Source organism: Macrosteles quadrilineatus, unplaced genomic scaffold (assembly GCF_028750875.1).
Source record: "Macrosteles quadrilineatus isolate MER2022 unplaced genomic scaffold, UCM_ALF_1.0 Scaffold_3__2_contigs__length_128488019, whole genome shotgun sequence".
Classification (NCBI taxonomy): Eukaryota; Metazoa; Arthropoda; class Insecta; order Hemiptera; family Cicadellidae; genus Macrosteles; species Macrosteles quadrilineatus.
In genome coordinates, this window is record NW_026542596.1 from 99,053,526 (window position 1) to 99,081,391 (window position 27,866).

The following is a 27,866-nucleotide window of genomic DNA, read 5'->3' on the forward strand; positions in this document are numbered from 1 at the left end:
GTGTTGCTCAGTTTTCTGGTATTCCAAATCTGCAGGATTTTTTTACTATTATCTTTACAATGTTTAGAACACGGTTACGTGTAGGTTTGGCCGAGTAGTCAAATAATTTCTGCTATAAACTTATTTTTCAATTAAAGGGAATGTACTATAGTTCGGCCGCTTAGAAAACGACCTGCGCGCTAATGCTAAACCAATGCTGGAGGAGGTTGTTTTCTAAGCGGCCGACCTATATATTGAAATCATAATTAAAGCTTATTCGAATCAAAATCCAAAACTCACAATGTTATTGCTAGAACATCCTTATTTGGTGTAGTGTTGAGGCATGCATTTGGACCACGTGTTCTCGCGTTTTTTTTGGTATCGTGTCAAACTACCCTGCAGATATAAGAGTGGTAAACAATTTGTTGAAGTTGTTGAATTTGTGTCACTGAAAATACAGTTTAAAATATGCCATAGTCGATTTCTTAATGTAGACAAAAAATTGGTTTCTACAATATTGTTTTAATTTATCTCCATTTTATCCTGTATAGTTTTTTTGTTTGAAAGTTGTTTTGTTAATTTATGTAACTTTATTTGATTACTTGAACTGTATTATGTTAACTGATATTTATTATCAGAACTGTACACGTTTTATTTAGGGATGAACTCGTAAGAAGTCCTATTACTGTTCTGGATTATTTCTGGATATTTTAGATTAGATATAACTGAAACTCTCAATCTGAGGTGTGAATTGGCGCGATTCCATACTATGAGGATACTTGGGATTCTTTTGTCGTATCGGCCAGAGCTCAACCGAAAATGTTTTCCTATATTTCCTCTTAATTAACAACACCTTTGTTTATTAGAGGTGTGAATCGTTCAGTCAACGACAAAACAATAAAAGATTTACAATATTTGAATTACAAAGCCAACAATATTGAAGTGTTACTATATTTATACAAAATAAACTATTCACACACTGTTAACAAGAAAAAGTTCAATATATTTTTGCACAAGGAACAAAACAAAACAAAACTGATACAGAGTGGTAAACACATTATTTGTTTTGTTTTGTGCCTGAAGAAGGCTAAAGCCGAAATATACAGGGTTATTACAAATGATGTTCCTGATTTTGATTATTGAGCGGAGCGAGCGAAGCTCTTATACGTTGACTTTTATGCATTTCGTAATACGCAAACTCCTCCTAGACGGCTGAATCAATAGTTTTCAAATTTTGCATGGTGATAAAGACCATATCGGTGAGTACCAACATCTATATGGCGTTAAAAAAGTCTCTCAGGAATCCGCCCCACTGGGTCTCAAAGTTTCAATGTAATCCTTATGGAAGCAGTATTTGACACATAAACAAAGACATATGATCAGCTGTTGACTTTTGAATGCAGTAGATAAATAAATAGCTGATAGCATTATTCCACAGATATTAGAACATAAACGGTGGTATGGATCATAAATATAATCAAATGACGACACTAGCTTGAGGTCCGTGACGTAGGAAGTGGTGAAAGAAGTAGTCAAGGCGAGCTGCCCGGAGTGTTTGAACTGTTTATGACGATTAGATTAAGGTATCTGCATTCCTAAAATTCTATGGGAAGGGAGGAAAACGGGTCCGCGACGTAGGAAGTGGTGAAGGAAGTAGTCAAGGTGAGCTGTCCGGAGTGTGGAAAGTGTTTATGACGATTAGATTTAGGTATCTGCATTCCTAAAATTCTATTGGGAAGGGAGGAAAAAGGGTCCGCGACATAGGATGTGGTGAAGAAGTAGTCAAGGCGAGCTGTCCGGAGTGTGGGAACTGTTTATGACAATTAGATTAAGGTATCTGCAATCCTAAAATGCTATTGGAAGGGAAGGAAACAGGTCCGTGACGTAGGAAGTGGTGAAGGAAGTAGTAAGGGCGAGCTGTTCGGGGTATGGGATCTGTTTATGACCATTAGATTAAGGTATTTGCAATCCTAAAATGCTGTGGGAAGGGAGGAAAACAGGTCTGCGACGTAGGAAGTGGCGAAGGAAATAGTCAATGCGAGCTGTCCGGTATGGGAACTGTTTATGACCATTAGATTAAGGTATCGATCTACAATCCTAAAATGCTATGGGACGGGATTAAAACAGGTCCGCGATGTACGAAGTGGAGAAGGAAGTAGTCAAGGCAAGCTGTCCGGATTGTGGGATCTGTTTATGACCAATAGATTAAGGTATTTGCATTCCAATAATGCTAAGGGAACATTATCATTCCGTCCGTGACGTAGGAAGTGATGAAGGAAGCAGTAAAGGCGAGTTTTTTGGAGTGTGGGAACTGTTCATGACGATTAGATTAAGGTATCTCCAATCCTAAAATGCTATGGGAATAGAGGGAAACAGGTCCGTGACGTAGGAAGTGGTGAAGGAAGTAGTAAACTCAAATTGTCCGGAATGTGGGATCTGTTTATGACCAATAGATTAAGGTATTTGCAATCCAATAATGCTAAGGGAAGGGTGGTAAACAGGTACGTGACGTAGGAAGAGATGAAGAAAGTCGTAAAGGCTAGCAGTGCAGAGTGAGGGAACCGTTTGGGCAGTTAGATAAATGTATCTAATACTTAAATGCTATGAGAAGGGAAGGAAACAGATTTTTATAGTAAAGTATGAACATATTGTGAGGGGGTAGCGGATTTTTATCCCCCTGGAATTTTACCCCCTGGGCAAACGTGACGTCACAAACCAGGGGGTAAAATTCCGGCCGCGAACTTTTGAGTTTCGCGACATCAGCTCGATGGATTACACGCGGAATTAAACATATATTTTCACGGTTGTGAATTTAATCAGAACACATCAAATTATAAAAACCTAGAATGTACGGCCCGGATTTTTACCCCCGGAATTTTACCCCCGGAATTTTACCCCCCCGGATTTTTACCCCCGGAATTTTACCCCCGGAATTTTACCCCCGGAATTTTACCCCCCGGATTTTTACCCCCGGAATTTTACCCCCTGGCCAGATATATAAATAAGTGAGAATTATTAATTAACTTCATTCAGTTTTAATTTAATAGTAAACATTTTATTATTAAGTACTGTAGCCTATCTTAATTTTTTTGTAACATTAACTATTTTGAGATTCGAGTATGAGGATTCAATCTTTGAAGCCAACTGATGGTTAATATGATCAAAATAAAACAGCGAATTCTGTTTACTTAGTTGAGATTAAAAAATAAATAAAGATAGGCTCCTAAATAATGAAATGTTTACAATTAATTAAATCGTAAATAAGAAAATCCATCATTCTATTTCTTAAATCGGCCAGGGGGTAAAATTCCGGGGGGTAAAAATCCGGGGGTAAAATTCCGGGGGTAAAAATCCGGCCCGTACATCTTCAGTTGCCTAAACGCTAGTTATATGGACAGGGGGTAAAATTCCGGTTTTTATCGCTAATCTAATTAATCACGCTCTGGCTATTTTCATTAGACTTCCAAATCCGCGGGGTTAAAATTCCGGCCGCGAACAAACTTTTGGCCACTCAGGTTACTACGTCATAGTGACGTCAGCTTTGCCCTGGGGGTAAAATTCCGGCAACCCATTGTGAGAACCGTCTGTGGCAGTTAGATTAATGTATCATCAACCCTAAAATGCTATGAGAAGGGAAGGAAACAGGCCCTAAGATGTAGGAAGTGGTGAAGGAAGTAGTAAAGGCTGGCAGTGCAGAGTGAGGGAACCGTTTGGGCAGTTAGATAAATGTATCTAATACTTAAATGCTATGAGAAGGGAAGGAAACAGGTCTATGACGTAGGAAATGGTGAAAGAATTAGTAAGGCTTGCAGTGCAGAGTGTAGAAACTGTCTTTGGCAATTACATTAATGTATCTGCAATCCTAAAATGCTATGGGAAGAGACTGTAGACTGTAGGTTCAAATGATTATGAAGCACGAATCGTTAAATAATTCGATACGTATTCAATCGTTTACAATAGAAATTTACAACTGAATTGACAACAGCTGAGTTTTACTCCATAGAGGCTAAAAACGAATTTTATTCCCTAAAGAGTAAAAGAGCTACTTTAGACCCGCAACGCATGCATCAATGACGACTGTTTTTACTGTAGTATGACAAAAACAATATAGGCTAATATGAACCCTTGATGACTCCGCTCAATTTTGTGGATGCATCTGCGAACGCCACCTAGTAAATATTACTGGGATAATTTGTTTTAAGACTGTTTTAGTTGGTACAAGTGGAAACGAAAACTTATAAAGTTCCATTTAGATTGATTTGTGTGCATATCAGCTGTTTATCATGTCAATTGTTGTAAGTGTTGTGTAATGGCTGAGTTTGTAGACAAGAAAGCTTTATGTATGCTGGATTATCACCAATATGTTATTAGTGTACAACGACACTTTAGAACCAGGTTTAACGATGATCCTTCAAGTATCCACTCTATTGGCAAGTGGTGCTTGAATTTTTAGAAAAATGGTTTCATTTGAATGTTACTCTTAGTAGGACTGAACTTAACAATATGTTGCCTGAGAGATGGGTCGGGTCGAATAATGACACACTCCTGATTTGGCCTCCACAGATCATCTTTGTATTGTACCGGCTCACCCCTTGCTTTGCTGTATACATTCTACGCACGGACAAATAATCTATATGGATGGGCAAATGCAAGGTTAAGAGGCCAAAAATTGTTATTATTGATTGCAAAAGGTTCGTAATTACATTGCGACTTTGAAATGCACCATAGAAGAAGTAAGGCATAAACAGTAACTTATAATGAAAGGTGGAGTAACATTGAACAATTTGGTAACACAACAATTTAGCTTTATTAAATAGTTTTATCACAAACACTAAGCTATATTTACAATTTAAGTCGAAATAGGGCAACAACAATGGCTTATTTACAAATAATTTCAACATTAAGTGGCCAATAGTATTTACACAAATGGTAGGTTATTGACCACTCTGGAGTGTGGGCTTATGGAGGGAGATCTTGATTTCTGCATCTGAAAACATAAAATGTCACAATATCAGATACTAATAAACATTCTATAAACTCTAAAGAAAAAAATCTCCTACGTAGTCCAGATCTGAAGTACTGTAATATATCCAGATCTGAAGTACTAGAAATATATCGGTGCAGTTGTAGTTTCTAAAAGTTTGAAGCTATATTATTCCTAAAAGTGTTAAGGTAAAAAAATATTAAATTAGTGCTTTTTAAGTATTTAAATTGTTTTTACCTTGTTTACTTGACAATTTGTAATCACTATTACCCTATTACATAGTAAATCTTTAAACTTGTTAAAATTCAAACATCTCATATCTCAATAAGGTTCATATAATAAATACTATTTATATCCCTTTGCCAAACAAAATATCCGAACAGGTAATGGGAATGTTTTAGTAGACAAGAGTTCAAATGCACATAACATTAAGGCCCCTATTAGCCGTGAGCAACATGTGGCGCAGCTAGTGGAGCCGCCGGTGTTGGACGTGTAGAGGGGCATGGAGTCAAATGGTGCCTATTAGCCGCGGGGAGACCGGTGGCGCCACCGAAAAAGCTGCCCGAGGTGTTGCCGGGAGTGATTTTGCCCGGCAACATGTGTCGCGACCGTTTTAGTGTCCAGGCAGTCGGGGGGCATTGCAGTATATGGAGCCTATTAGCCGTGGGCAACATGCGACGCCACTGACTGCGCTCGCATGCACTTTTAACGTGAAAACGAAGCCTGTCACACAGTCTACATCGTGGTTTGAGCGATTGAGACGTGCCTCGCCATATTGCTGTTATATTCATTAGTGACTTCGGTTCACTTTGTTTACCAGTGACCTTTTTAACCGTGTATTCTTTCCTTTTTGTGTCATTAGCGTTTTTAGTTGTCTTTAGTTTAGATAAACAATGTCCAGTGCTAATAGTGACGTGCAAATTGTGGATGCAGTCACTCAACGTCATGTTTGACACTAGAGTGTTGTGGCGAATTCTGTTGTTTGAGCGAGCTACGAATGTGTTGCGCGACTAGTGTCCGTTTTAGGTTCCAAAACGCTGTGGGCCACCGGCGGCTCCACCGGCGGCTCCACTAGCTGCGCCACATGTTGCTCACGGCTAATAGGGGCCTAAGTGTTATTAAAAAAATATAAAACATCACATATATGTATTTATTTGGAAAAACAAAAAATCAAGGTAATTTACAATTTTCTTTGAACATGCACTATGATATAGTAGCATGCAGCTTGACACAAGCGTAGCTAAGGCGCATGGGATACATGCAGGTACATAATCTTAGAATACCTAGGTCAGAGTGCTTTGATGTCATTTAGCTGGCCTTATCCAGTACCTCATCTTGTTGGGATTGGCATGTAAAATTGCCTGAAAGAGGTTATCTTTTATTTTTACACTTACTTAGAGTTTGACAATTATTAATAGCCCAAAAATAGTGTTAATTGCCATAGTATAATTTACAAAGCCAATAAGAAAGTCTGCAGGAAATGTTTTCGGGGGAAAACCAGTGTCTTGGTTCGTTCAGGGGAACGTCCTCCAACTAAAACTATTTAAATGTGTTTTTTTAAATTTGGAGCTATCTAAAAATGGATTTCTCTTCCAAAAACGTTTACAATCAAACTTTTGTTTCTAAACGGTAAAACTTATCAATATTTTGTACTTATCACTACCATCATTGATGATGTATGTGCCGAAATATCAGTTTCCCATTAAAAAAGATTATTATTTTAAAAAATTTCCACTTGTTCACCCGTTGCAAGTGTAATTGTGTTGTTTTTTTGTTTGGTTATGTTTTAGTGTAAAAACTTAGGCTCTGCAAAGGCAATCATTTGACGCCTTTCTAACAGTTGGTCTCTCTACCAGAACTTAAAATGTTTGAGGTTCCTTTTTAGTCATTTAAACTTTTCGTTCTTTTTTCCATTAATAGTGATTACACAGGTACTGGAATTATAGTTTAAATAGATTACACCGATTTTTTTAACATATTAATCCGTCTAAAGCTTTAAAAAGGTTACTTACTTTTTAAATTTCTTTTAAATTTTTACTCTTAGTTTATTGGCACACGTGATCATTGATGTTTTGGGAATCGTTAGGCTACAACTACAGTTTTGATTAGGTATTCCTTCATAAATATGTTTACAAATTGTTAAGCATTTGAAGAAGGAAAAGAAATACATGCAAGACAACAAGTGTGAGCACAAACTTTTTACTGAACCATCATAGACATAAATTATACATAGCGATTCATGCAGCTTCCTCAGCAAATTTTACAATCATGAATAAACATTTTAGTTCAAATGCAAATTCAGATATACATCCTTTATTATACAAATGCACAATATACATTAAACTTAACTTAAATGTATCCTACACTATCATTAAATATTTTAAGGTTCAGGTATAAATAAAAGTGTTTACAAAAATTTAGCTAGCTCAGTTTATTTTATTGGTTTTCCATCCTGAAAACTGCTGGTGCAAATGATATTTTGTGATTTGAGTGCTAAAGCTATTGAAAACTGTTGTTTGTTAAATCAAATCAATGTTAAATGGAAACAACAAAACAATATTAAGCATAAAAATCTCGTGGGAAAGGGATGATTTGTTTACTTTATTGAGAAGCTTGCATTTTGCTGTGCTGTAAAAAGAGCGTACCAAGGTATCATTTAAATTATCGGTATGTCAATGTCAATGTCAGATTACTTAAGGTTAATGTTGCATAAAAATCTCTTTTAGTGTTGGAAGTAATACCCAAGTTAATAATTGTTCACACTAAAAATATAATTTTCTACATTCAAATCAATATTGTAAACATTATTCTTTGGATTATTTGATTTGTAATGTTTTATTCTGTAAAGTGTAGAAAAAACTATTGACTTTAAGACATGGAAGTAAACATCAATATTTCAATTTTTAAAAAACACCTTAATTATTATCTTACCTGTAGCAGCAAACCTAAGTACTCTCATTTAAAGATGAAATAAATCTGACAATTTGAAGGGAATAATTTAGTGGAATTCCATCTGGAAATTTGCTTTGTCTGCAGGTTTGCTGCGACGGGGGTATTTTTTTACTAGAATCTAATTATCTCTGCATTCTTACATATTTAAAACCATTACGGACTTACAGGCGAAATGAACGAATCCACATTTCCATGGGAATGGACTGGATTCAATTTCTTCTTGTTTATTTTATGTGGACTGAGAGAAGCTGAAACAAGACATGAATCTTAAGACAATGAGTATAAAAAGTATAACAATAGATAATTTTTCTTTAGCAATTCGAGAGTGATAATTTTCCTACAATAGGTGGTAAACCAAAACTACACCTTCAGCAAGATGACAGGAACAAGAACTGTGAAACATAAAATTATTCATTTTTTACAAATATGGACTTTGACAGGAGTAACCATTGCTCTCATAATGGTAGTTTATTTTTAAAACGAGTAAAGTTAGAGACTACAGGTTTGAAAAATACAGGAATGAGAGCCATGATTTCTCTGTCAGTGTGAGTACCTCAATACAATCACGTGTTTTTAATTGTTTTCTACATAATGAAGAAAGATAGCTAGGTTAAAATAAAAAAAATATAACACACAGATCATGACCTCAAGATTGAAACAACAGCTTGTTGATATTCCTGCATAAAAACTACAGCAGATGTTGTACAATTGACTTAAAATGATGAATGAAGATCAAGTCAACTTTTTTCCCTATTGTACTATACCTTTGCAAGCATTTCCTTTTTCTCTTATTTTAAGGTAGATTTTACTATTTTGTAGTTTACTCTTTGTTCATAATACCGGAGGACAAACAATAGTTAACAAATATACCTTATCATACTGTAAAGTTAACACCATTTTCATGTTGGTCAAATGGCAACAAACACAAAGTAAACAACAAAAGACCCTTTTTATAAGACAAACAGAAATATAATTGGTACTGTCTTTATCTGTTATATGACAAAATGTTTAAGGAAGAAGTGGATACACATCCAAACTGTCCAACTACAAAGTTCCAAGCACTTGATATCACCTAAAAAGTTCACAAGAAAAATACTCAAAAATTTCTGTCTACAACTCCAAAAGTACCCCTCTGATTAATTTGTACCCCTGAGGCAAATGGCTTCATCTGAAGGAAGCAGTAGAATGGAACCATCCCCTTGAACTTATTTATTGGGTTATTTAGTTATGTATCCATTCTTTCCTTCTGGGTGTGTTCCTAAGCCAAGTGATCTTTCCAACAAAAACAAATTTTTAAGAGATAATTTCTTTACCTCCAGGTAGGTTGGGCAGGGAGAAGTCATCGAGAGGTCCTCGAGGTCTCCACGCGGGCCTAGGCTCCATGTCCATGGTGAGTCTCTGTTCCAGCTTGCGGACGACGGGAGCCCGAGGTACGACTCCCATCCCTGGCTTGGGAGGTCCGATAGACTTCTTGCTATTGTTGTCATTCCTGGGAAAACACATGATTTTGTTAACTAGGTGTTACTAGTTATACAGTATACAGTAGTGTAATAATTTTCTCTATTTATCTGAAAAAAAGGAGAACGTATATCTATGTTTGAAATCAAACAACATTCACAAATTTGATTTTGTCTTATGTCAGCCGCAATGAAATTTTCTAATTTTGTCGCACAAACCTTTAAGGGTTCATACATCTTAAATGTTTAGGGATATGTAAGAGATCAAATCCACACCACTTGAACCAAAGTGTCAGACGATAATCACTCTAGGCTTGCAACCAACCCCTATAATCATTTTGGACACCATAGTTTCTTACATTGTAGTATTGCAACTTACTTTGGAACATTACTACATCTAAAAGCTGTTTTGTTCAAGACACTGCCATGCTCGTACAGACAAGAATTAAAAAAAAAATAAATAAAAAAAAACAAGAGGGAATATCAATTGTCTCATTTTACCCCATATTAAATTTGACAATGACAAGTTCAATAATATCCATAAAAATTTTATGGCTGCGTGGAACACTTTTCATTTGGAGTGTTTGTGATTTTTCTTAGGAAAATCTATCAGCGCAGACAGTTAAAAGCGAGATAAGGATTGCCTAAATGACCCCTGAGTTACTTTATGTAAGTTCTGTGTTATATTAGAACACATTTTAGATGACGACATCTGATTAAGAGTTCTGCTTGGTTCCTCATGACCCATAAAGGATTTAATGGGTGTCTAACACACCTATCATGGGTAGATACATGCATAATACATTTCCCTACATAAAAAGGAGAATAGTCACATCGAACCCCACCTGTAGCTGAGGCTAATGTTGCTGACAGTGACGGCCGGATGCAGCGAGTGTTGCGGGGTTGGCAACTGTGGCTCGGTGTGGAGCGAGAGAGTGGTGGGGGTGAGAGAGTGATGTTGTGGGTTATTGTCATGGAGAGGCTTCAGAGATCCCAACAATGGAGAGTACTTGTTGAGGAATTTGACGTTGTTGTTGTTCTCACCGACGTCATCATCTCCACCGATTTCCATAGGAGACCCACAGTCCAGGGTGAGCCGCTTACCCATGGAAATGCCGTCTAGATCTCTCTGTGGAAACAGTGGTTAAGGTATTGTTATTGTATTCAGGCTACAGCACAGGTATAGTAAAACCCCTTTTAGCACCCTGATAAACCAAAACCCTGGTTAACTGAAACCATTATAAAATTTTCTAAAAAAATTCTAAAAAACCAGCTAATCTGAGTCAGTAACAAAGCTGTGCATGTCATATCGTTAATTGAAAACGCTCCCTTTAGTCATCTTCTTAATATACACACCCTGATGTGTTGGTTGTAGAAATCTGATCTAATGAAACATCCAATGCAACTTACCAGTGTCTGCTGTCTCTCCACCATGGATGTGTTTCCTCCGTAGTTCATCTTCCATCTAGGAGGCTCCACCTGGCTAGAGCGTCTGGGAGGACCGAGTTCTGCGGAACCTGACAACATATTACGGGTTAGTTCAAAATTGTATGTGTAATTATTAATTTGTGTTATAGAAGTAACATCAAAAATTGTTACTGTATGAAACTTAATCACATGCAACGTTACTCCAAGCAAGCCCCTCTTCAACCCTATAAACAAAGACCCTAAAATTATATTGGCCACTAGAGTAACATGAGCAAATTCCCATTTACCTAGGCACTCCCACTTATCTATGCAAGAATGACTAAACAATGTTAACACGTTCGCGGCGGCATGGGAGCGATCGCTCCCATATGAAACCCTAATGCCATCCTGGTGGGTGCCATTGCTCCCAAGCTGCAATGCAGTACGAAATGATTTATTTTTAAGCCAGGATTAGAGCTAGAAACTTGAAACCTCGCACAGCACTGCTCAATAGTATACTGTATTTTGTTGTGGAGTAGGTTGGTAGTAAATTTCCCCGTAAAATCCCCGTCTGGCAATCTCAAAAATCTACTTTTTGTCCCGTCTTTTTCCCTCCATTTGGCAATACAATTCCAATGGGACCGGCTATGTTCCAAGCAGTGCTGCTATCTGTGGGTGTTTAGCAAACTACGTCGACTCTTGTTGTAAAGCAGGACATCCTCGCACGTTATTTGCTATTGGTCAGACCAAAATTGCAAAGCCAATCACACGCGGCAATCGGGTTTGTTTGACGCTGAGGGCTGCGCCGCACTGGGATACGCCCACCATTTGACGTGCCGCCACGAACGTGTTAAAATCTACTTTTGACATATGCTGTGATCTAAGAGTCTAGTTTAGAACAGCTGTGTCTGGGCTTTTGGTTGATCAGTGTTTTTATTGTTCGGCCGCTTAGAAAACGACCTGCGCGCTAATGCTAAACCAATGCTGGAGGAGGTCGCTTTCTAAGCGGCCGAACTATAGTGAGTTAAACCATTAGGTGTTATGAGTGATCAATGTAGATCAAGTTACTTATATGGTTAGGTCTGATATCCACCTCATGAAGAGCTCACTCCGTGTCATGGTTGGCTAGGTTGGAAGTTGGCATGTGGGTGGATTCCATGTATGTTGCCCATAAAATCAGGCATTTTGCTTATACATTATGCTTGTGTATCCACTTATCAGTATCCATCCACCAACACAAGTTTTTAAATAGTTTGTTTTTTTTATCATTAATCCACAATATTTTGGCATGAGAGAGTACCCCTATACACCAAAATGTATTTACCTTTAGCTATCTAGAAAATCAGCTAACAAAATTAACAACTGTTAAATGATTTTTCATGCATCACCTTTCTTTTCCAGGCTTGTGTCCACAAGTTGCAGGTAAATTTTACTCAGCAGAGGGTTCCCTTGAAACTCCTGTTCCACTTTTTTTCGCAGTTCAGGAGCAAAGAACTCTGCGAACCTATCGTGAGTGAAGTACGAGTGCTGCAGTAGCTGAGAGCTGGTCGGGCGCTGGGATGGGTCCAACCTGGTAGAATAAACTCACCTTTAGTTTAATTACCAGTATATTACCAATTGGGATGAGGGCACAACTAGGTTTTTTTACCCACAGAACGTGACATTGTGTTGATGAAATAATAAATGAATTATAAACAATATCTACAAAGAGATGGTAAAAAAACAATTGAATTATCTTTCTAAAAATTCTCTTTAAATATTTTTTTCTGTATCCTATCTAAATTGCATTCACTACTAGCAGGAAATGTGAAATAGGATCAACACTTCATTCATAATAATATTTGAACCCAAGAAAGTCATGTGAATTGCATTGTGGATTTCAAAAGCTTGATAAATTACACTTACCTAAGGCACAATGCAACAATTTCCAAAGTCAAACTAGGCCACGAAGGGAAGAGTTTATAAAGGCACCTGGAAGGGTTCAACTCATCTGCGTATTCTATGTTGGATTTTCTCATTTCCTTCAACAGAGGATTCTTCGCAATCAGCTGTTGATGTCTTGTGCATAGTTTACCTGAAAGACATACATCAAGAAAGGATACATTAAACTTGTACAGTCAGTCCTTGTTAATCCAGATCACATCAGTACGGACTTTGTTTATTATGGCCAGCCATTAAATAACAGCTAGGAACTATTTTGTACAGCTAATTTGAAATTTGTCACCTATAGTTTACCCTCTTTTTTAACACTTTACAGTGCTTCAATAGTTTTTTATTGTTTGAAAGGGACTGAAAGAAAATACCATTGAGTTTTGTTGGCCACTATAATTTAACACCTTCTTACAGATAGCATGATTACTTGTTGTGTAATATCAACATGTGATGATGAAGAATTAACCTAATTATTAAAATCGTAATGATTTTATGATGATGGAAAATTTACATTACTAACCGAGCAATTTCATTATCTGGTAGAGTTGGTCAATGTCGCTCTCCCCTGGAAACAAAGGGTCGCCACTCATCAGCTCGGCAAACAGACAGCCGATGGCCCAGATATCTACAGGTCTACCGTACCTCGTGTCCCCAACGAGCAGCTCAGGGGCTCGGTACCATCTGTGGAGTAAATTACATAAAATTTTCAATATTCTTTTACCTACCTACTTAACTTAGATGTCCAACTGAACCATGAAAGGTTTTTGGTTTTGCCAACAAGCTGGATTCACTGTTCCACTACCTACTTCTTCTTCCTCATATCATTCTACCTTCTCCACCTGGTCTCGCTAGCAGAGTTTCCGTCGTCCCAAAGGTCCTCTACTGACGTTATTCTTTTCAACACTAAGTCTTCCTCTCTCCCATGAGATTTTTTCAATAAGGGGTAAACCGGTATCTTGTTCCAGGGGTCAGAATAAAAGACAATCCTTCACAAACATTTGCAATGTATGACAGTAAAAAAAAGAATTCTTTAAAAAGTTTACAATGGCCTTATTTGTCCAGGCAATCTTCAAAAACCTTTCAGAGCTTGGCACATTTTAAATTTGATTTTATATAAGGAAGGATCCCAAGCCTCCAGTTTCTCCAGGTTACATGGTCAGAATGTGCTGTAACAATATGAAATATTTTTGGGGAAATATTCCTTCCTAGCAAACACATTTTTTACCATCACTTCATAACTAATAGACAAAACCTATCTTATTTAGATTTGAAGGTGTACAAAACTTAAGTTAAAAAAAAGAAGCTCTTGCTATTCAGAATCTTATAATTGAGCTTATATTAAATAATATAATATTACTGGAACAGAACTAATATACCTTGTAGCAACGTAGTCTGTATAAGTTTCTCCTCCTGACGATACAAGGCGAGCGAAACCAAAGTCACAGAGTTTGATCACACCTTGGTTAGACACTAGGATGTTTTCTGGCTTCACATCTCTATGTACAATCTAGTAAATTAGAGAAACAATATTAACATCTGTATCATAAATTATTAGATTTATTGTTAAGGTCAAAATCCAGTTAATTTTTAATGAATATTTTTAATTGCTTAAGCACTAACCCTTCACAAACAAATATTTGTTTAATTTTTTTATTTATAGATTAAACAAGTTAAGTATGGATCTTTATACAATTAATGGGGTATTACATTTTTGGATGAAGAAAAGTTTGAAGGTGGAGTCCCTAACTTGAACAAGAAACTATGACTTTATGACATTAAGGAACTGTGAAATCTACCCGCTAATATTAAACAACTATTAGTACTATGAATTATGAGCATGAATGACTATTGTTGGGACTTTTACAGTTAGATGGAAAGCAGAAGCACAGGGGATGGTCATTACAAGTAGGGTATTCCAAAAAGTCTAACTAGTAGGGTTCTACGACTTTTTCTACTAATTACATTGTTCTTGTGGCAGAAGTCGATGCCTCGGATGACCTGGAACATATGTTGCCGAGTGACTCTGTCTCCCAGACCTTTAGGGTTCTCCTCCAGTTCGTCCAGCACTGTGTGGTCCATGAACTCGAACACCAGGTAGAACCGTCGCTTGCGGCGGAACACCTCGATCATGTTCACCAGGTTATCGTGATGCAGCTTCTAAAAACAACAATATACAGTAGAACCTTGGTAGAACTCGAAACGGTTCTATAAAATAATAATGGGCTAAAATATAAGTCCGTTTCTATAATACGTAATGTAAAATGCTTTGGTACCTTCAGTTGTTTAGTTTAAAGTATTTTCTAACCCATTGTAACATTTTTGTAACCGAAATAAAACACTGTATTATATAGACCTTTTTTAGCATATGACGGGTTAACTGAAAAATTGGTTATCCAAAATGGCTCTCCACCCTTTTTTTGTGGTTAACAGGGGGTCTACTGTAAAATTCTCCCTCGGTTTTGAATCATTCTGCGAGTATTGTCAGTGACATATACGGTAGTATTTTGTGTACAAAAAACATATTTTAACTCAGTTCCTTAAAGATGGGAAGTTTACTTTGGTATCCCAAATTCAAAGATAAAAGGTTACAATACCTGAAGCTATATTTTCAAAAGTTACCTTGAGCATGCGTATCTCCCTCAGCGCCATCTTCCTCACATTGTGGTCGTCCTCTGTCTCTATGAACTTCTTGATGGCCACGATGGTTCCACTCTCTTTGTGCCGACATTTCATCACGATGCCATAAGATCCTTCCCCGACCACGCCGATGCTTTCATACTTTTCCATCTCCTGCGAGCCTCGTCATATTGTCCCTCACTCTCTGACTTCAATGTGACCTGCAACATACCGGAAACGAATGAGCAATGATATCTAATGCAATGTTTGAATATAAAATGTTAAATTTTCATATTGTGTTCTTCATCCTAAATTCCGTTGTCAAAGCTGTAAAAAGGTTAAAATAGCTGGTACTGCCTTGTGATTCCTTATTTGCTCCTCAAATAGACAACGTATTTTGATGCTGAGGAAAGCTTGAAGAAATTAAAACATTGTAGAGATGGCTACGTTGAAAGAATATAAAATGTTAAATATTCATATTGTGTTCTTCATCCTAAATTCCGTTGTCAAAACTGAAAAAAGGTTAAAATTGCTGGTACTGCCTTGTGATTCCTTATTTTCTCCTCAAATAGACAACGCGTTTTGATGCTGAGGAAAGCTTGAAGAAATTAAAACATTGTAGAGATGGCTACGTTGAAAGAAACACATATAAACATATAAAAATGCACCAAAAAATTTTATTGAAAAAAAGAATGAAACCCTGTTGGCTTACATTAACTAGCATGTACATAACAGGTGTCGAGTCTTGGCGTAACCTTCTCAATAATGGTTCAATTTCTTCAAGTTTTGTGTGACGTGATGATGATGTGTCTACAGCATCGAAATGTGTAGGCCATTGAGGAGAAAATAAATCACAAGGCTGTACCAGGGAATGAATTTTAAACTTTTTACAGTTTTTGTCAAATTTTGTTTGAAGTCTAATAAGTTGTAATATTTGTTACTTAGGCTATTTTAATACCAGTTTGGTCATTGAATCACCAGGACAGTTGTAATTTTAGGTCTTCTCAGGAAATTATTTTAGGTTCTGGAAACTACTAAACAAATCTTGATTGGTTCCATTTTAAGTGTTTTTACGAACAGTAAAATAATACAAGAAAAGGTTTTAGGTATAAAAGATTGAAAATAATAAATTTAATTTTACTATACCTATTTTATTACACTGAAATCATGTTGTAGTCATACTCCTTTAATTTCTTTGGCATCTGTCCTACATTAGTTAACACAATATTATGTTTGATATTTTGTTTGGTGTTACAAAACATTATCAAAATTGTATTTTTCCCCACCGGGATTTTCCTACCCCTTCAATCAACAACGCACAGTTGGGATAGGCAATCTGGGTACAGCATGTAAATTGCGTGTTTGGAATTGAAGGGGCAACAATGTATGAACTACCGGGACTTAAATATTTCTATGGGGGGTTTTACAGACGCTGAAACTTGTAGTAGACTATGAATTATATATTTCTTATTTAATATTGTATGTTTACTGCACAATATAGTTTAACAAAAATTTTACTGTGCCCAAAATGTCACACTTGATTGTATTTGAACTATTTAGTTGTAGAAAATATATCTTCATACTAAGAATGGTTTCTGGAATAGATGCATGGCTGCAGTAAGTTATTTAGTTTGAAACCATACATTAATTGAGCTATTCTAAAACCACCTTTTAAAGATACCCTCAGTAGACTACATAATAGTTTTTAAATTTTTACTTTTTTACGATGGATTAGAGTAGGCCTAGTCCTATATTCATGATAAGTCACACCAGGGTTGAATAAAAAAATTATTAATAGCCCAATGATCAATACTGCTGGGTCCAGTTTTCGTATAATAAGCTGAACTGTGCATAGCAAAATACATTTAGTTATATGTGCAACTAGTGAGCAATTGCCTCAATCGAGAGAAACAATTAGTAAGGATTCCTCTCGATTGAGGCAATAATTGCACTTTGCACTCGAGTTGCACATTATATTACCTACCTACCTACTGTTACAGGTACCTACAGTTACTATAAAACTAAAAAATTGGTAAATAAACGTAACATATTTTTACACAGAAGTGAACTTTTATAATGACATTTAATGTGAACAGGACAACAGCTGACCAGCTGATTTACAGCCGGTGCTGCCAACGTATTCCGCGCGCATACGACCTTGTCTACATGTTTACGCGCTCACTATTTCGTGCCTTCACGTTGGAAATGTGAAGTGAGACAAAGTAATTAGAGTGAGACAATGTTAACATTGTCTCACTGATGAGCGAATTGGCCACTTTGCTTTCTCAAATCAGTGACAGAACATGTGCATTGTTGTTAGGTAACTGTAGGAAAAAGTACATTGTTTGTATTCAACACAACCGTACGTTTGTTGCAATTGCTCTGACAAACGACATCTGTTAGCCACACGCCACGGTTATCAGCAGACTCTTTATTTCTCAGCCTAATGGTAGCGTAGCATCACATGGTTCCGTACATTCACCCTCAACTCATGAGTCTATTTACATGCATTTCCATGTTGGATAAACCCAGTGATTCGTTAGCCTGGACAAGTACCTAAACTTTATGTGTTCCTGCGTGGACAATACATAGCTGTATCTTAAAGTAACTTATATAACTTAAAATACATGGTTTTTACTAATAATCTATATATACTTATTTAATACGCAAGCAGGTTTTTTGTGACAATTACTCCTCCGAAACTACTGAACCGATTTACATGTTCTTGGTGTCATTGGAAAGAGCGTATTGTGAAGTTGTGCAGAAAACTTTCTTTTTAGGGAAATAATTAGAGGGTGAGGCCCTGGGGCCCTTTAAAGTTTTGCATTTCTCTACCTAATGCGGCTATGAGTAAGGTTATATGTAGAAAACACTAAAAAAATCTTTTGAAAAATGATAAGGTACTTACAAAAAATGTTGATTATATCGATCTGTTATGTACATCTTGAGTATTCCATAATCTTTGAGTCGAATCTTTTTAAGTCATCAAAAATTATTACTGTTATTTGTTTTAAAATAACGCCTGTAATACTTAGCAATTGCTCGATTTCGAGCAACATGGACACTAGTCCACCACCACCACGCCCAGTTAGCTTCCATAAACTGTTCACTGAATGACAGAGATAATCTAATAAAATATAAATTTTCCAGAGAATTTAATAATAATACAAAGCAATACTTTAAGCTATTACTTAAGCAACAGAACTGGATATCAGTGTACAACGCAACAACAATGAATGACAAATTTTCCAATTTTGAAAGCCAGTTACGCCACATATTTGAAAAAGCATTTCCATTGAAAAGAAAGAAAGTAAAAGAAAGGAAAAACACAGGTCGTGTAGTTTTAGACAAAGAAATGTGCCAAAAAAGGACAGAAATGATTGACCTATACAACAGAACAAAAGATCTTCCCTCCGAACATTACATGAGACAATATTATTTAAGAATAAAATCCAATTTTAGAAAACTTGTGAGGCAAAAGAAATCTGAACTGTATTTATGTAAAATAAACCAGGCAGAAAATAAAAGCAAGGCTATATGGGATACAATTAATGAAAATAAAAATGGAACAAACAAACAATTTAAGGAACCCCACCTCCTCGATGAGAAAGGTTATTTAATCACAGATCCACAATTAGTAGCTGATCGATTTAATAATTTCTTTGTTGAGATTGGCAGCCAGTCAAATAAAAAGGGTACTAACAGCTGTACAAGGCATGTGTCAAATTCCCTCTTCCTTTGTCCCAACAACTGAAAAAGAAGTTGCAACTGAGATAAGGTTGATGAAAAATAAGAGTTCAGCCGGCACAGATGAAATATCCCCAAGGCTATTAAAAGAAATAGGAGATGTAATCTTGACACCTCTAACTCATTTAATTAATTCGTCTTTTATTTCTGGTCAGTTTCCTGATACTCTAAAGCTCTCTGTTGTTAAGCCTATATATAAAAAGGGGGATGATCGTCTGTGCGATAACTACAGGCCAATATCAATTGTGTCAACGTTTTCCAAACTTTTTGAAAGATTATTCCTAAAAAGATTGCTGGAATTTCTACATAAAAATAACATACTCACCAGTAAACAGTTTGGGTTCGTAAAAAACAGGTCGACAACAGACGCAATTTATCACCTTGTATCGACTGTGGTCAGTGCACTGGATAGAGGTGAGAAAGCTTTGGGATTTTTCTTCGACCTGACCAAAGCATTCGACACAGTGGATCATGACCTTCTCAAGCAGAAGTTACACTCTTATGGAATTAGAGGGCTGTCACTACAATGGATCTCGTCTTACCTTGCCAACCAAAGTCAATATGTGGAGGTGAAAGCAGTGGATAGCACTGGGTGTCTACGCCCTCACAGATCCTCTACTGGCACGATCGTCAGTGGAGTGCCTCAGGGGTCGGTTCTTGGTCCGGTACTGTTCCTCCTCTTTATTAACGACCTCCCATCAGTTGTTCAAAAGGGTGAAATATGTCTTTTTGCTGACGACACCTCTCTCGCTGTCTCCAGCCCAAACCGACTCGAACTAGACATGTGTGCCTTTATACAAGCCAGTTGCTTGTTGCAGTGGTTCGACGAAAATCTCCTCAAAATCAATCCAACAAAAACTCAGCTCGTTGAATTCTCAATTAGGAAAACCAAAAACAAACAAAATTTTATTTTGGACGACACTGAAACTGAAACCACTGCTCAAGTAAAATTCCTGGGTTTGTTGTTGGACGAGAACTTGTGTTTCAAACCCCACATTGATTCTGTCTGTAGAAAGATCAGTTCAGGAATTTTTCTTCTGCGCCAACTAGCAAAATTTTCAAACAAAGATGTACTTCTTACTGCTTACTACGGTGTACTTTATCCACACATGATATATGCAGTTGCACTATGGGGAGGTGAAAGCACAAGAACCCATTTCCTTTTTCGCCTTCAAAGGAGAGCTATCAGAATAATTCACGGCCTTCCCTACAAACAAACTTGTAGAGCTGTATTTAAATCATCCGCAATTCTAACTTTTCCCTGTATATACATTCTAGAAGTCCTCACTTTTCTGAAGTCAAATTATTCTCATTTCCACACCACATCCACCCACTCGTATCTGCTTCGCAATACTTTCAATCTGAGAATTCCAGCCCATTCAACCACATTCTTTGAAAGACATCTAAACTATAATGCCATCAAACTGTTCAATGCTCTCCCACTTCAAATCAAGTCCACATCAGATCCGGGATGCTTCAAAAGGCACTTGAGGTCATTTCTCGTGGGTAAAGGCTACTACAGTGTCCGCGCCTTTCTCGCTGACGGACAGTCCTCATGAATTTTAATTTTAATTATTTTAAAAGTTAGTTAATAGTTATTTTTAGTAAATTTGACTTGGCTAATGCATTTGTAATGTTAATCTTGCTAAATAAATGAGTTATTGAGTTATTGAGTTATAGTTTATATTATTTCTCGAATACGATGCCTTACAAATAATATAGCCTAATGAAACTAATTATTAAGCTGCAAAATGTACCAAATAAAGACCATTAAAGCTATTTAGATGTAGGCCCCTAGAGAATTTACCTCCTTTAACAATAAGGAAGTAGTATTTTCCAACTGCTACTTTCATTATGCTGTAGAAATCAAAACTTAAATAACTATAGATCATTTCAAAAGTGCAATTGGAATCTGACTAAATAGTAGATTAGTAGATTGATTAATTTTCATGCTTTCGTTTTAAGTTCACTAGGTGTTGCTCTCTTTTGTTCAATAATTAATCCCCATCAACTTCTGACGACAAACAAATAAATGTAGAACAGTCATTAAACAACAGTTTTTTAAAGATATTTAGGATTTTTTAAACTTGTAATTCTTTAGATTTGTGATAATCTAATTTCTTGAGGCTATCATCTAAACTCAGAAGCATATTTTCAAAGTTAATTTACCTGTGAAAGGCAATAGATGGGATGTATTGTTTTATATCAAACACTTTACTCACTTCACTTATCAAATGAAAAACCAGAACTGTAAACTTCAGATTCATGAACTTTCGTAAGGTTTAGTTTTCAATCTTTGTTTATTTTTCTTTCTGATAAAACAAACATTGACGTTTCTGTCCTACTATTTTGTAACAAAAACAAGTAAAATAATTGTACATAATTATTTGAGCTTGTGTGTCAAGTCCAGATGATTTATTTGACAGATTATAAGAACGAGAATATTGATTACAGAACACATTCTTCATTAATAAGTACTGTATTTTTTCGATTAAATCCGAAATAAGGTATAATTAGACAAATTTTGAAGGTAGTTTTTAGTCTAACGCCTGCCAAACAACCAATAGCCTTTTTCTGACATTTACGTGACCTCAAGGGTTTATTGATAATCCAACATTTACGTGATCAGGGAGTTGTAATCTGATATTTATGTAATCGGAAAGTTGATAATGCATTATTTACGTGATCGGATAATTTATATGGCAAACATCAAACTTAATCAGTCTTATAGCTGTTTATGTCTATAATCATTCATTATTTTAAGTGTATATTTTTGTGTGTCATTAAAAACCTTATTTTTTAAGGCAGACGTATTTATTTAATTAATTAATTCTTTTCTCTCGTGACCAAGAGAGTGATTGGTAATCTGGCACGTACGTGATCGGGAAGTTATGTGATATTTACGTGACCGAGAAGGATGCTGGAGTACAAAAACGAATAGATTGCAAAATTGATACTAAATTTTATCTCTAACATAGTAATCTGATTATTAAATGTGATGTCCTGACCACGTTGGCCTAAATAAGGTTTGGTATTACCTATATAATTTAAATCCAACTAGGCCTACCTGTATTATATAGATTTAACTGTTACAAAAGGTCTTTGAGTAGGCCTACTGCTAAAACTGAACTGAGAAACAACCAAACGAACTATATACAGTAGTGATGAACATATTTTACTGTATTGACCGCCGCACCGAACTGGGAACGGCGACAAAAAAAATGCAAGAAGTTAAGTATTGAACAAAAAAATCGGTTAGTGACCAATTTATTACAGCGTCAGATTACCCAGTGTATCAGACTATCAACGGATCATCGAGTGCCAACGTATTCCTAAATTCATTTTAGTAATTTGATAAATTAAATTATTTGAACTAACACGTAATCATATCATTATTGTTCAATTCTACAAGCTATAAACCTACCCATGTCACTGAACACCTCCATCGCCAATAGTCCTAGGCTACCGAGATGCACGAGTGTTGTGTGGGGAGGAGGTTGCTAGGAACTACTGACCACAACAACAACACAGGGGTGACTGACCACAGGTCAGAGCTACACGCACTCTGCCACAGCCACCTCTGCACTCTCTCTACCTCGGCCACCGTGACTGACCACAACAACAACACAGGGGTGACTGACCACAGGTTAGAGCTACACGCACTCTGCACTCTCTCTACCTCGGCCACCGTGACTGACCACAACAACAACACAGGGGTAACTGACCACAGGTCAGAGCTACACGCACTCTGCACTCTCTCTACCTCGGCCACCGTGACTGACCACAACAACAACACAGGGGTGACTGACCACAGGTCAGAGCTACACGCACTCTGCACTCTCTCTACCTCGGCCACCGTGACTGACCACAACAACAACACAGGGGTGACTGACCACAGGTTAGAGCTACACGCACTCTGCACTCTCTCTACCTCGGCCACCGTGACTGACCACAACAACAACACAGGGGTGACTGACCACAGGTCAGAGCTACACGCACTCTGCACTCTCTCTACCTCGGCCACCGTGACTGACCACAACAACAACACAGGGGTGACTGACCACAGGTCAGAGCTACACGCACTCTGCACTCTCTCTACCTCGGCCACCGTGACTGACCACAACAACAACACAGGGGTGACTGACCACAGGCCAGAGCTATACGCACTCTGCACTCTCTCTACCTCGGCCACCGTGACTGACCACAACAACAACACAGGGGTGACTGACCACAGGTTAGAGCTATACGCACTCTGCACTCTCTCTACCTCGGCCACAGTGACTGACCACAACAACAACACAGGGGTGACTGACCACGGGCCAGAGCTACACGCACTCTGCACTCTCTCTACCTCGGCCACCGTGACTGACCACAACAACAACACAGGGGTGACTGACCACAGGTCAGAGCTACACGCACTCTGCACTCTCTCTACCTCGGCCACCGTGACTGACCACAACAACACCACAGGGGTGACTGACCACAGGTCAGAGCTACACGCACTCTGCACTCTCTCTACCTCGGCCACCGTGACTGACCACAACAACAACACAGGGGTAACTGACCACAGGTTAGAGCTACACGCACTCTGCACTCTCTCTACCTCGGCCACCGTGACTGACCACAACAACAACACAGGGGTAACTGACCACAGGCCAGAGCTATACGCACTCTGCACTCTCTCTACCTCGGCCACCGTGACTGACCACAACAACAACACAGGGGTAACTGACCACAGATTAGAGCTACACGCACTCTGCACTCTCTCTACCTCGGCCACCGTCTCTAGCGCTGCTAGGAACTACTGACCACAACAACACAGGGGTGACTGACCACAGGTCAAAGCTACACGCACTCTGCACTCTCTCTACCTCGGCCACCGTCTCTAGCGCTGCTAGGAACTACTGACCACAACAACACAGGGGTGACTGACCACAGGTCAAAGCTACACGCACTCTGCACTCTCTCTACCTCGGCCACCGTCTCTAGCGCTGCTAGGAACTACTAACCACAACAACACAGGGGTGACTGACCACAGGTCAAAGCTACACGCACTCTGCACTCTCTCTACCTCGGCCACCGTGACTGACCACAACAACAACACAGGGGTGACTGACCACGGGCCAGAGCTACACGCACTCTGCACTCTCTCTACCTCGGCCACCGTCTCTAGCGCTGCTAGGAACTACTGACCACAACAACACAGGGGTGACTGACCACAGGTCAAAGCTACACGCACTCTGCACTCTCTCTACCTCGGCCACCGTGACTGACCACAACAACAACACAGGGGTGACTGACCACGGGCCAGAGCTACACGCACTCTGCACTCTCTCTACCTCGGCCACCGTCTCTAGCGCTGCTAGGAACTACTGACCACAACAACACAGGGGTAACTGACCACAGGTCAAAGCTACACGCACTCTGCACTCTCTCTACCTCGGCCACCGTCTCTAGCGCTGCTAGGAACTACTGACCACAACAACACAGGGGTGACTGACCACAGGTCAAAGCTACACGCACTCTGCACTCTCTCTACCTCGGCCACCGTCTCTAGCGCTGCTAGGAACTACTGACCACAACAACAACACAGGGGTGACCGACCACGGGCCAGAGCTACACGCACTCTGCACTCTCTCTACCTCGGCCACCGTCTCTAGCGCTGCTAGGAACTACTGACCACAACAACAACACAGGGGTGACTGACCACGGGCCAGAGCTACACGCACTCTGCACTCTCTCTACCTCGGCCACCGTCTCTAGCGCTGCTAGGAACTACTGACCACAACAACAACACAGGGGTGACTGACCACAGGTCAGAGCTACACGCACTCTGCACTCTCTCTACCTCGGCCACCGTCTCTAGCGCTGCTAGGAACTACTGACCACAACAACAACACAGGGGTGACTGACCACGGGCCAGAGCTACACGCACTCTGCACTCTCTCTACCTCGGCCACCGTCTCTAGCGCTGCTAGGAACTACTGACCACAACAACAACACAGGGGTGACTGACCACGGGCCAGAGCTACACGCACTCTGCACTCTCTCTACCTCGGCCACCGTCTCTAGCGCTGCTAGGAACTACTAACCACAACAACACAGGGGTGACTGACCACAGGTCAAAGCTACACGCACTCTGCACTCTCTCTACCTCGGCCACCGTCTCTAGCGCTGCTAGGAACTACTGACCACAACAACACAGGGGTGACTGACCACAACAACACAGGGGTGACTGACCACAGGTCAAAGCTACACGCACTCTGCACTCTCTCTACCTCGGCCACCGTGACTGACCACAACAACAACACAGGGGTGACTGACCACGGGCCAGAGCTACACGCACTCTGCACTCTCTCTACCTCGGCCACCGTCTCTAGCGCTGCTAGGAACTACTGACCACAACAACACAGGGGTGACTGACCACAGGTCAAAGCTACACGCACTCTGCACTCTCTCTACCTCGGCCACCGTGACTGACCACAACAACAACACAGGGGTGACTGACCACGGGCCAGAGCTACACGCACTCTGCACTCTCTCTACCTCGGCCACCGTCTCTAGCGCTGCTAGGAACTACTGACCACAACAACACAGGGGTGACTGACCACAGGTCAAAGCTACACGCACTCTGCACTCTCTCTACCTCGGCCACCGTCTCTAGCGCTGCTAGGAACTACTGACCACAACAACACAGGGATGACTGACCACAGGTCAAAGCTACACGCACTCTGCACTCTCTCTACCTCGGCCACCGTCTCTAGCGCTGCTAGGAACTACTGACCACAACAACAACACAGGGGTGACTGACCACGGGCCAGAGCTACACGCACTCTGCACTCTCTCTACCTCGGCCACCGTCTCTAGCGCTGCTAGGAACTACTGACCACAACAACAACACAGGGGTGACTGACCACGGGCCAGAGCTACACGCACTCTGCACTCTCTCTACCTCGGCCACCGTCTCTAGCGCTGCTAGGAACTACTGACCACAACAACAACACAGGGGTGACTGACCACGGGCCAGAGCTACACGCACTCTGCACTCTCTCTACCTCGGCCACCGTCTCTAGCGCTGCTAGGAACTACTGACCACAACAACAACACAGGGGTGACTGACCACGGGCCAGAGCTACACGCACTCTGCACTCTCTCTACCTCGGCCACCGTCTCTAGCGCTGCTAGGAGCTACTGACCACAACAACAACACAGGGGTGACTGACCACGGGCCAGAGCTACACGCACTCTGCACTCTCTCTACCTCGGCCACCGTCTCTAGCGCTGCTAGGAACTACTGACCACAACAACAACACAGGGGTGACTGACCACGGGCCAGAGCTACACGCACTCTGCACTCTCTCTACCTTAGCCACGTCGTCATAATAACTGATTGGCAACAAAACGTCATCCAAGAGAATATTTACGGACATTTCCCATCAAGATCAGTAATATACAAAATTTTCACAGCTTAATCTGATTCTGTTGAGATGAGACAGGGTTTAAAAAATAGGGCTATAAGAACAGTAAACAACCCCAGCTGAGGCCGGAAAAACAATAAAACCACTCACAAAACCTATACGTACCTAGTAAAACCAAAAACAAGAATAATAATAGGTTATAATAATAAGAAATGTGTACTTAGTATGTAATAAGTATGTACGTGTTGTTTCCATTATCTTGTCTTATCCTATCTGGCAGGTGTGGACCGAACGAAGCCACAAAGCTTTTCATTTGTCGATTTATTGCTTACCCCAAATATCCTAAACACCCAAGCACCCGAAAAATGTCTGTAGAGTGTCAATCAGTTCCTGTTCGGGAAGGCGACTCCCTTTTACCAGATTACTAATGTTTACATGTACAGGAACAGTTTGACTTGTACAGTTTTACTATAATGTATAGGATATTTTGTAAAACTGTGTAAAAGGTTGTTTAATCGATGATGACGTCAAGGATAGCATACAAAATTAGAATTCTATAATCACTGATGGTATTATAACTATATGTTTTAAGTTCTGGGACTACCTTCCAAACTTTAGTCAACTTGTGACATTGATTCTACCTTAATCGTAAAAATATTTACCAAAGATTCAGTTTTGCAGCGCAACAAGCTAACCTTGATTCAAGCTCGATATTTCCTAACTCGTCAGCTGTCAAGATGGCGACGTATGTCAGCTGAGGCTCTCTATTTTTATTCCGGTCAATGGGTAAAAGGCGAGGCAGCGTTGATAATTTATGCTGAGGTCGCGGATATCGGTATATTGATTGTGGTCGTGGGAGTGTATCGTGCTGAGACTACTGTATAGTGTACGGTGCCTAGGCAGCTGCTCTCTTCTTGTAGCAGCGGTTTGTTAAATACCTTTATATACGTACAAATAGAGGCTGTAATAGCTATCATGAATAAAACATACGTAAAACACCAACTTCGCCTACAGTAAGACAGCTGTGTACTTTTGTAAATATTATGCACGGTGAGAGTGTAGAATCCTTATATATAATACGTGAAGGCGATTTCTACGAAACACTACTCCTCCGTTGATAATGAAGAGATTTTTACAAACTACGTGTCAAAATAAAGTATTTTTTGTGTAGATGCCCCTTTCACCAATTCCTGTAATAAAAGTCCTCGGGGTTTGCCCTACAGGCCATCAAAATCCCAATGTATTTCTTCTTATTAAAGAAAAGTACCTGGGGACCGAGCTTTACTCGGGGGAAATCATTAGTCCACTCTGAAAGCAGTCTTAGTACTGTATTGGAGACACATAGATCCATTCCCAAACTCCACACGGCTTGCC

General features: G+C 39.3%; 1 protein-coding gene across 3 annotated transcripts in view; it reads right to left on the reverse strand.

Moving 5' to 3' along the window:
* Window positions 1-4,772: 4,772 nt before the first annotated feature.
* Window positions 4,773-27,866, reverse strand: part of LOC128991060 (cyclin-dependent kinase-like 4) — a 36,027-nt gene continuing 12,933 nt past the window's right edge. Inside the window, exons 1-13 of one of the 3 annotated variants that reach the window (XM_054413786.1) lie at window positions 21,244-21,366; window positions 15,331-15,548; window positions 14,674-14,868; window positions 14,088-14,218; window positions 13,232-13,392; window positions 12,685-12,853; window positions 12,168-12,349; window positions 10,783-10,889; window positions 10,218-10,501; window positions 9,229-9,404; window positions 8,081-8,163; window positions 6,247-6,324; window positions 4,886-4,966 (exon numbers count right to left, since the gene is read on the reverse strand). In XM_054413786.1, coding sequence (XP_054269761.1) covers window positions 6,268-6,324; window positions 8,081-8,163; window positions 9,229-9,404; window positions 10,218-10,501; window positions 10,783-10,889; window positions 12,168-12,349; window positions 12,685-12,853; window positions 13,232-13,392; window positions 14,088-14,218; window positions 14,674-14,868; window positions 15,331-15,498 — 1,713 coding nt within the window. In that variant the 5' untranslated portion in view covers window positions 15,499-15,548; window positions 21,244-21,366 and the 3' untranslated portion in view covers window positions 4,886-4,966; window positions 6,247-6,267. Of the gene's footprint in view, window positions 4,967-6,246; window positions 6,325-8,080; window positions 8,164-9,228; window positions 9,405-10,217; window positions 10,502-10,782; window positions 10,890-12,167; window positions 12,350-12,684; window positions 12,854-13,231; window positions 13,393-14,087; window positions 14,219-14,673; window positions 14,869-15,330; window positions 15,549-21,243; window positions 21,367-27,866 lie in introns of those variants that run through there. The other 2 variants (XM_054413783.1, XM_054413784.1) reach the window with 2 other exon arrangements.